General features: G+C 40.8%; 1 protein-coding gene across 5 annotated transcripts; it reads left to right on the top strand.

Moving 5' to 3' along the window:
• The first annotated feature begins 1,712 nt into the window (after nt 1-1,712).
• On the top strand, nt 1,713-10,730 carry LOC117499954 (monocarboxylate transporter 9-like). 5 transcript variants are annotated; one of them, XM_034152665.1, is made up of 6 exons: nt 1,713-1,732; nt 2,946-3,203; nt 5,337-5,480; nt 7,042-7,137; nt 7,928-8,806; nt 9,073-10,730. In XM_034152665.1, exons 2-6 carry the CDS (start codon nt 3,005-3,007, stop codon nt 9,264-9,266), a joined length of 1,512 nt encoding a protein of 503 aa, XP_034008556.1. In that variant the 5' UTR covers nt 1,713-1,732; nt 2,946-3,004; the 3' UTR covers nt 9,267-10,730. The 5 variants fall into 5 exon arrangements, with proteins under 5 accessions (XP_034008556.1, XP_034008553.1, XP_034008554.1 ...); XM_034152662.1 differs by lacking the exon at nt 1,713-1,732 and adding an exon at nt 1,922-2,192; XM_034152663.1 differs by lacking the exon at nt 1,713-1,732 and adding an exon at nt 2,665-2,834.
• The last annotated feature ends 367 nt before the right edge of the window (nt 10,731-11,097 follow it).

The raw sequence follows: 11,097 nt of genomic DNA on the forward strand, positions 1-11,097 counted from the left end.
TTTTTATTAAATCTGATTGCAACAAATTGCATTTCTCATGCCCCTTTAAATGACAAAGGATTGAGATAGAAATAATCAATTTTGTCTGACTTGACCAATACTGCTTCTGTGTTCTTAAGTTGATAGGAAGACAATGCTTCCCTCCAGGAAGTGACAAGGATGGGAAATAACTGATAAAACTGTTATTCCAGACAGCCTAGATAAAGGCCAATAATGATATAGGTCGACAGTGTTCTCCACCCTTGCAGTGGAAGCACTAGTAATATCAAAATGGTTATTTCAAAAAGGGTGCTGATCCAAATGATTTTCTCCAGCGTTATACTTGCACGTTATTCTTGTGCTTTGTGCCATCGCAGTGTTGAGATGCTGAATCGGTTTTGTATGTAAGGCAGTAACAAAAAAGATAAAACAATGTGGCTTTGCAAAGCTTCCACCATATCACTGTTATTATTATAGTGTGGCACCAGTGTGAAAATGTATATATATCTATATGTATATACATATATCAATAAATGTATCGAATAGCTTATGCAAGCATGTGAAATTCAGTACCAACATTGATTGTGTTCCTAGTGTGTCATTCCTGTTCTCACTCCCAACCCTCCCTCACATCCAACACATTGTCCCCCACATGCACTACATCTGGTTGAGACTGGTTTAGGGTGACATGTCAACGCTATGCCAGTGTAGGGTACAATTAACTGTGCCTCCCTTGTTCTTTTTCCACATCATTTTTCCGGCAGGAGGGGATTATGAAGCCTAAATCTGTTCTGTAAGACCCTTCCTGGCAGCAGACCTCAACTATGGGAAAAAGCATCAAAGTTCCTGAAGAATTTAACGTGCATTGAGTGTTAAAACCCGTTTGAACTGCTCTCTTCATCCCCCCCCTGTTCTTTTTTTCTGCCCCTCTTCTTTCATCTTTCATCTTTGAGTTCCTCTTTCCTGCCCTACTTGACTTTTTTCCTTCTGACTTGGTTCCACTGTGTTTCTGACCTGAGGTTATGAGAATGGGTGCAATCACATGATGATATAACTTTATGATGCTGCTGCAGCAATGTGACCAAGGCGCTTTCGGCTCTTAACCAATCAGTATGAATGCAAGATGTGTTATACAATTAAAGCTATTCTCTCAGGGTGTAGGTTTATAATTCCCAGAATAATACCCAGAACCCTAAGTATATCCTTTCGTCATCCATCCTCTCTTGTATACCCTCAAGTTATTTTTAACTCTTAGTAGCGTATTAGACTCTCAACATGTTGCTTCCTATTTCTGGACCACTCTCCTATTCAATAAGACTTGATCAACCTCTTGTTAGGTTTTAGTGCTTTGTGATTTCATTCGTTTGTGCGTTTTTCCTTTAATCAGTGCTCACCAGGAAGAGGACTCCAGGCAGTGTCCCAGGGGCCTCACCTTGCGGAGGGTGCCTCAACTGAGCCCCCCCCCCCCGCCGACGCTCGCCTCATCATATAACTTTGCGTGGGGCCTCATGTTGGCCAGGGACGGCCCTGCCTGCTGGTGCACTGTAGAGCTGTTATTACATCCATCAACCGGTTCAGACTGGACTCCTGGCAGTAAAAACAATGTTCCTGGAAAGAAGTATCCCATTGGCCTACCAGCCCCCATCGTCAGTACCCATGAACCCTATATGATTTTTAGACTGAATTATTATTTTAACTTTTTCTTTTTTAAGTGCTTTATTATAAGAATCTGAGTTGGTCCGGAAACCTACAGGTAAACAGTTGTTGTTGTTGTTAATTCATGTGTCTGTACGTGTGCATTTATTCTGATACGCAACATTTCCGATGTAGTTTGGAGAAAACAACAAGTCCTCAGTCTGAGCCATAAACACATGCAGCTGTGCGGTGCGCTCCTCGCGCGCGAGAGGAAGCAGCGCCTTTCCTCCTCGAGCTGCGTTTTAGAGCGGCTGTAGGACCAGCAAGAACAGCTTTGAACCGGTTTTGTCGCCGCTACAAAGCACAGGAAAGGATGAACCCTGCGCCTTATTGAAGCAGAGTTCTGACTTGACACGCGGCTATCAAATATCCCAGCTCTGCAGCATCCGCGTGCTTGGTTATGTCTTTTGTAGTTATTTTGTAAGAAGGGATTTTATTGGCGAAACCATCCTACATGGAAAGTTCCCGCAGAGCGCGCGGCTCTGCAGGGTCCTGCTGCTGTTATTGTAGATGCTGAGGTGAGTGCCGCATGTGTTTTTATAACAAGAATAACAAGCAATGTGTGCCTGGGTTTGTATCGAAGTAATAAGATAACATATGGTCAGAAACTACGGTTATTGTTGTTAGGGAATAGAGAAGATGTCATGAATTTAAAGAAGACCTACAATCATTTTCATCGGGATATTGTTGTCTTTTAATTGTAATGAAAAGTTACCTGTTTACTGTCAACATGCTGTAAACCTGCTGTGTAAGCAAACACATCTGAAAGGAGCTTTGCATTAACCCCACATAAGGAAGTCTCAATTGTAAACAAAGTGTGACCAACAGGAGTTGATGTTGCTGCAGTGATGTCTGAAGTTGCTCTGGGCTACAAATTATTTATGAGAGAGCTCTAAAACATCAGTCAGCACAGTGGAGTCTCTCTTTAAGGGTCAACGCTCACTCATGGAGGAGGCAGGTTAAAGGTGCAGGAGGGGGGCTCGAAGCAGTGCAGCTTTCTTTACTTTCTCCTCCTCCAAGGTGTGGTTATAGAGACAGGAACAAAAGGGCCAGTTGTCTGTGGGTAACTTTCAGTCAGTCAGTGTTCAGGACCTCACAGGTGACTAGCCTGTTCGCAGAGGCTAACTGCTTCAGCAGCCTTTACTACATCAAGGCTACACGTAAGTGTACACTTTTGAGGTCCGGTATAAACACTGTTGCTGATTATTAAAAAAATAATAATTTTCCTTTCAATTTTACAAATGGAATGTTTGTTGTTATGTCATCCACAGGACCCCCTTCTCTGCCTAAGCTGTAGCAGACCCCAGGGGGCAGCAGAAACATCAGTGTCATGGCTTCTTCTACTGATGTGCTGGACGGAGGCTGGGGATGGGCAATTGTTTGCGCGTCTTTCATGGCCCAGCTCCTGGCCTATGGATCACCCCAGTCCGTGGGCGTCCTTTACCCCGAGTGGCTGAATGCCTTCCAGGAGGGCAAAGGCATGACGGCCTGGGTGGGCTCCCTGGTGTCCGGAGTGGGGCTAATAGCAAGTGAGTAGTGAACTTTGTAATAATGCAATGATCCTCACCATGGGCCAACATAGGGTTAAAGAGACAAAACTTAATGTCAGTTTAATTAGATTATCAAGAGTAATGTCATGTTACAGCGTCCTTTCACAGAGATAGAGCCAAATGGGGAAAAAATGTAAAAATCTTTCAGCACTATTTTTCCTTCTGATGATTGTTTCTGGCATTTGCTAATTACATGCTCAGCAGTAAATTGGTGTTTTGGCATGACTAACACTTATGGGCAGGGCCGGTTCTAGCCAATTTGATGCCCTGTAAGATTTTAGCTGGCGATTTTTTTGAACATTTTAAAGTAAAATGCTTCAATCTGGTGCACTTTCAGCACACAATTAGAGACTAGATCTTTTTCATATGGGTGTTTTAGAGTTGTACCCCCACAACTCTAAAACACCCATATGAAAAAGATTGGTTTTCATTTTAATAATCAAATAAGTATGTGAACATAACCAATAACCTACCATAGCCAATAACAAATAAATGTAGGCCTATTTTATTTTTGATGTTCATTCATATCTTATTTTACCTAGTTAACTTTATTTATTTATGCATATTTTTTTTATCTCTCCAGTTTTAAACGATATTTTTGGTTTACTGTCCTATAGTATACATTGAAATTATTTCAAACCTGTTTATCCCAATAATTATAAAGGAGTGCCTTGTTTACATAAATTGTGATCAAAACGTTTAAGACCCACTGAGATAACTTAGACTAAAGTTAACTATCTAAACACTCAGAGTCCTTTACCTCAATGAGCCTCTCAGCCTCCACCGTTGTTGTAGAAACATCTTCTTCTTATATCCGTTAGAGCAGCTAGCACCAGATGCTAATAACAACAGCACCGGTACCGGTGCGCCCTCTCTCTCTCTCCCTCTCTCCCTCGCTCGCTCCCACGCTCACTCGCACTTTGGCTGTGAGCTGCGGGCGCCTGATAAGCCAACATCCCCCACTTTCATCACTTACAGCGCCCATCGTACAGGGCAAATGAAACTTGAAACCGGGGTGAAAAGGGTGTTACATTTACTTAATTATGAATGTTGCTACAAGCGCAGCGCCCCCCCCCAGATCTGGCGCCCTATGCCAAAAACCGGCCCTGCTTATGGGCAATATATCTACTGACGTTTCATTTATGAAGAGATACCAAATCTGCTTAGTAGAGCAGAAAACACTCACCTTTACACCTGGCTTATGTTCCATCTCAATCTTAATGCCACATGATACCAATGATAACTGACACACGATGCTTGATCAAAGTCTTAACAATAACTTCCATGTGAAATACCAAGGACGTTGTTTACTAAAGCTTTATCTACAGGTGTCAGGGAGTTAATGCATAACATAATGTTGGCTAGAGAGAAAAGGCAATGACGTAAATGATGGGGACTTTGTGGCTCCCTGAGCAGAGTTGCTGTAATTGTTATTCTCAGAGAGCAGAATTAATGCACGTCCTATGAATGTGGGAGGATCACTTTGCCTTAATCTGACCGTAGAGGGAGGCAAAGAAAGACAGATTGAGGGACAGATTGGCAGAGAAAACACAGAGAGCTAACAAACAGTGTATTTGTTAAGTAACGTTATGTGTATGAAACTTAATACATAAAGAAAGAGAAGAGTCTGAACCTGTGGATTCAAAGTAACATCTGGCCTGTGAACAAACCCTTCAGTAATGTCTGGATTATTTTAAAACTCCATGATTGTGTTGAGCAGACAGGATCAGTGATAAATAGTTTCTTTCCGCTTAAGTCAGAGCCCCCACCCCTACCCCGGTTACTTGCTATCGCCTTTCTCAAAGGGTCTATGTGAAAATCATGACTGGACAGATCCGGCTTTGGTCCGTGCCAATTGTTGGAAGCCTGTCCCAGCTGTCTGACAGCTGCAGCACTGCAGTTTCTGGTACACTTCCCCCGGTTAGCAAGGAAGGAAACAGTAAATATAGCATGATGAATGAGCCAAGTAATCTTTGTTTTTTTAGGAAGCCTTTATACAGAACGCAACAAGTTGTTTTGTTTTATAAACAATTTTGTTCCCATTGTCACTCTCTTTGTATCTCTCCCCCTTTCGTCTCTTTTCTTTGCCCCTGTCCTTTTAACTTCTCCCAGGTCCAATCTGCAGTGCCTGTGTTGACAATTTTGGGGCTCGTCCCGTGACCATCTTCAGTGGCGTAATGGTGTCAGGCGGCCTGATGCTCAGTGCCTTTGCTCCCAATGTCCAGTTCCTCATCTTTTCCTATGGGATCGTGGTTGGTAAGGAACCACTTGATGGTCATCCTGTGTATCCCTGGAAACACTGTAATACTCTCACACAGACACTCAGGTAGAGCCTTGGGTCTTTATATTGTGAGAAAAATAATATGTTTGATGTTTTGTCATGGGAGGTTACTAAGCTTCTTAACCCTTTTACATATGAGAATGTTGAAGCACATTGTATAATCATTTAAAGAAGCAGGGTACATGTCAACTCTGACTATTATGCAACATTAAAAAGTTGACTAGCTCCTATATTACCATTTAAGTGAATACCATTTCCACTTACAGCATGTAGAATCACACTGAGACGTGATACGTGCGCTTTGCACCTCTTTGTTTGACATTGCTGTTTGTATTTTTTGGCATGTTGACAGAAAAGTAATGATATGGCTTAGCCTGATCCCCATGTCACCCTTTGTAGCCTCCGCAGCCTCACCAGTGTGTCGGCGTTTGCCCAACACCACCTGTTATCACGCATTAAGAGACAGCTCAGCCGTGTAAGCCTTGTGAACCCCCTCACTGTCGGCAGTGCCTCTTCGCAGAGGCATCCCTGATAGGGGAGGCCATGCATATTTCAAGACAGTTATTTATTTTTAGAGATGCGCTTTGATGATAGCTGTGGCTGAACATACACATGCAGCTTGTTTACTGCTCCATCATATTCTTTTTTTTATCTTTTACTACTTACTGTACACTGAACAAGAAATCATATGCACATTGCCCTAAGTTCACGGATGCATGTACATTGTCCATACATCTTTGCATTGATTTCCTGAGTTTATCACATCCTCTAGGGGGGTCCGGGGGTATGCCCCTCCGGGAAGATTTTTTTGAACATTTTAAAGTAAAATGCTTCAATCTGGTGCACTTTGAGCACACAATTACTAGAGACTAGATCTAGGGGGTACAACTCTAAAACACCCATATGAAAAAGATCGGTTTACATTTTAATAATCAAATATGTGAACATAACCAATAACCTACCATAGCCAATAACAAATAAATGTAGGCCTAACTTAGGCCTATTTTATTTGTGTTGTTCATTCATATCTTATTTTACCTAGTTAACATTTATTTATTTATGTATATATTTTTATCTCTCCAGTTTTAAACGATATTTTTGGTTTACTGTCCTATAGTATACATAGAAATGATTTCAAACCTGTTTATCCCAATAATTATAAAGGAGTGCCTTGGAAATATTTGTTTACATAAATTGTTGTGATCAAAACGTTTGAGACCCACTGAGATAACTTAGACTAAAGTTAACTATCTAAACACTCAGAGTCCTTTACCTCAGCTTGTTTACTGCTCCATCATATTCTTTTTTTATCTTTTACTACTTACTGTACACTGAACAAGAAATCATATGCACATTGCCCCCCAAGTTTACGGATGCATGTACATTGTCCATACACCTTTGCATTGATTTCCAATGTACAATGTAATCTTTTACACTTTTTGGAATTTAAATAACACATTTTACTTGAATGCCCCCCTTTAACCTGAGCTAATGGAAATTATTTTTCTGTCTGTCTTTATGTTTTGTCCTACATAGGTCTGGGTTGCGGTCTGGTGTACGCAGCCACGCTGACCATCACCTGTCAATACTTCGACAAGAGACGCGGCCTTGCCCTCGGCATTGTCACCACAGGTACTTCTGCCCCCCCCCTGCCCTGCGCTCACTGGATGCACACCACTTCTCCATGCTCACTTCTTTCATGTATGAGCTGCTGGGAGCCTTGGGATGCTGAGGTAAACATCTGTAGTGCAGCACTGGTGACCAGTGCCTATATCTGGATTGGTTTGGAATCAAAACTTGGATGTTAATGGTTTGGGAAGGTTGACATATATTTTGAAGCTATGGGAGAGTTTAATCAGTCCATTATTATTTCAAAACTATTGAGCAATCTCACAGTCTTAATATGATGTGTCAGTGTACTCAAGGGTGTGTCAGTACACTGTGATATCACTGTTGGGTGGTGTTAACGGTGAAACAGAGCCCTCTACTTAAAGATATAATAATTAATAATTTAAGAATAATTATAGAATAATTAAAGATTTTTACAGTTTTCTTGCTTTTGGACTAGTCAACATTTATATTTTGACTAGTCATTAGAAAGCTGTGGGCAGACATTTTGTTCATCCTTATTTAGTTCAGTTTCCATGTTATTAAAGTCATTAGGTCGGATCATAGTATTTCTGGCTTTTGCGCCCCCAAGTGGCTGTGTCAAAAAAAGGTTACAATCTGGGAATTTTTGTACCAGTTTGTTATAAAGATGTCAAATATTTCTACAGAAAGAAATATGTATGCCGTTGTGTTTAAAATGTGTTGGATTATATTAAGAAATGTAAGATTCTATACATAGTGGCTTCATTTTTTACAGATTAATATGTCTCTTTCTAACAAAAATATACATTTTCTATCTTTCTCTTCTCACCAGGCACAAGTGTTGGAGCGTTCATATATGCCTCCGCTCAGAACGAGCTGATCGTGATGTACGGCCTGGATGGCTGCTTGTTGATCATCGGAGCCGTAGCACTAAACCTCATGGCCTGCGCTGGGTTCATGAGGCCCCTCAACATGCCAGGGTACTACCTCAAACAGAAGGCCGCCCTGGAACGCAACACAGAGGAGCAACTTTTCGAGAAGCCCCGACTGGATGACCTGACAATCACAGCAGGTTCAACCTCAACCACTCCAGATAAATCTCTGATGGTGAAGGAGATGCTTATCACTATTGATACCAAAGACTCAGCCGTTCAGACAGAGAAGAAGAAAGGCAGCTTCCTGGCTGGGTTGGCCATCATTAAAGTCATCAAGAAGAAGCAGCAGGCTTATTCCAAGTACATGCACTCCATGTATGAGATCATGCAGGACCAATCGATGATGTCCTTCTGCATTGGCATCTTCCTGTTCAGTCTGGGGGCTTTCCCTCCTGTGCTCTTTATAGAGGATGTGGCGATGAGCCAAGGGCTCATGGAAGAAGTTAGTTTCATTCCTTTGGTATCAATAGGGGCTATCGCCTCTTGTGCTGGTAAACTACTGCTGGGTATGCTGGTGGACATCAAGTGGATTAATGGCATCTTTCTGTATGCCTTCACCATGTTTGCTGGAGGTTTGGCACTGTTCCTTATCCCTCTCACTAAGAGTTATCTGGGACTTCAGATCCTGACCTTCGTTCTGGGTTTCTTCTCTGGAAACTGGTCTCTCACCTCTTACATTACCACTAAGATCGTTGGCTTGGACAAACTGACTCAAGCCCACGGCATCCTCATGTTCTTCGGGGGCTTTGGGATCATGTTGGGACCCCCTGTTGTAGGTAGGAAGGCTATCTACATTTGCAATTTTATTGGTTGGATAGAGGTCTGTAGATATTTGTATTCTGTTAAAAAAAACTAACATTGTGCCATGTTTTAAGAGACAATCAAAAAAACAAATTTTGAATCAGAAAGGCAGAACAAGTAGAAGGGCTTGTTGACTTCAATAGAGCCAGCTTGTCTTAATATAGCTGACTGCTGTACTGTATGTGCTGAGAATTCCTGCTGACTCTGCTCACAATGTCTGTTTCTTCTCATCACTTTCCAGGGTGGTTCTTTGACTGGACGCAGTCATATGACTTGGCGTTCTACTTCAGTGGGGGCTGTGTGGAGCTGGGAGCGGTAATTCTCCTTCTGCTAAACCTGCCCTGCTGGAAAAGGAAGTCCGCCAAGTCCTCTGAGAGTGACAGACCAGACGTCCAGTACACCAGCAACTGTGACAAAGTTGCCTCTGTAGCCTGAGTTTAAACACCTTTCATAAAGACTCATATCTCACACCTACTGCCCAGCAATTGTCCGCTGATACCCAAACCTTCTCTGGGAGGACTTCATTTCTTTGACTTTGCAGGTGTCCTCCTTACCTTTGCTGCCAGGTTCTAATATACCAAAATACTTGCCAGAGCTTTTGAAATACAGGCCTTTCTTCTGTACGTTGCCTGCATTTCTCAGGTTCAAACAATACTGCAGATCTTTTTATAGGTTTGACTGTAATACCTGTGTTGACTTTAATTAGTGCCTCATTTTACGAGGTGAACTGAACAATGTTGTTCAACTCCCAAATTTTGCATTGTGTTTACGTAAACACTTATTTTCTCTTCGCTGTAGCTCTTAAAAATAGACATATTTTGCCAAAAACATTGTTGGTTGTTAATTTAACACAATGAGAACATTTCAAACCACTCTGAAACTGCACAAATAATTCTCCCAGGAATCTCACTGGAACAGAAAATATACAGGGATTGATGAGAGAGGGAGCGCTTTTTGATAATCATCATTTTAGCAACACATTTTTATGGTTTTAATATACTTCATATCTTAAGTAGACCACTATGTAACTTTGCAAAGCATCAATGATAGTCAATGCCTGTCAACACATAATGCCTGTTGGAACAATTCAAAAGCCTTGCTTTATAAATATTATTTTGAGTTCCACATACCTCGTGTTTCTAGGAATGAGACTTTTTGAAAAAGTTATGCTGATTCAAAAACATGTAAAGACAATGAAGAGATCCTACTGTATTTCCAACCTTAACAGCATGCTGCTCTTTGTGGCATGATTATCATGACATCTGCTGGCGATTCATTTTGACCAGGCTGATCCTTTCCCATTTCCCATTATTGTTGTGAGTGCTATATGTTTACGTGTGCATTGTGTGTGTACCTGTCTGCACACGCATGGTCACATACGTGCACAGGTTTGTATGTGTGTGCTATGGATTGTTTGATACACTTTTATATTAGCAATAGTTTGTAAAGTCCTATGTGCTATTGCATTTTATATATGCACAAAACAGGCCATAGAGCTGTAAAACGTTGGAAGATGATTATTGTGGTAATAATTGTAATGAAGACATTGCAATAGGCTTTTAGAATCACTTGAATGTTGCTAAATACACCACTACAAATGTATTTTTGATAGTTCCGGTTTCAGGCACAAGGGTAAATCTGGGACGATAGCTTTTTGTGATGTAGAGAGTATTTACAAGGTGCAGATAAGGTAGAAATAGTACTGAACTAGAGGAGACACCCAGCCATTCTTATTTTGTATGCCAGTATTACAATATTCATGTATATTATTGTTTTATTATTTCATTTTATTTAAAAAAAAAAAATTGCCAATAAGATATTTGCATTTAAAACTGTCAAGTGTGTGACATACCTATTAGGTGTTTGCCTAATTTAAAAAATAAATCTGTTTTTATTGTTTGTTAAATTCTTAATTCATTCCGCTTTTAAAAAAATAATTTGTTCACTTCTTTTTTATAATATTAACATAATAAAAAGTGTTCTTATTTATAGTATTCATATTTAAATGATAACCTTTTTTACAGTAGGCCTACTCCCTTTTTATCATTTCCGTTTCCATTATTTGTATTATGTTTTTTAGATCACAACAAAAGTGTATCAAGACATATATTTTTAAAATGTGGCACTTGTTATGCAGGGGCACACTTCTGACAAATCTCCCATGAAAACGTGAAAAAAAACATGTCGTCCTTCCGCTTCCACTTTACCTCCTCTAACAGGAAAACTACACACTGCTCCCGGGGGAATCAGCTTTCATACAAAGTCA

This window comes from Trematomus bernacchii, unplaced genomic scaffold, assembly GCF_902827165.1.
Source record: "Trematomus bernacchii unplaced genomic scaffold, fTreBer1.1, whole genome shotgun sequence".
NCBI lineage: Eukaryota > Metazoa > Chordata > Actinopteri > Perciformes > Nototheniidae > Trematomus > Trematomus bernacchii.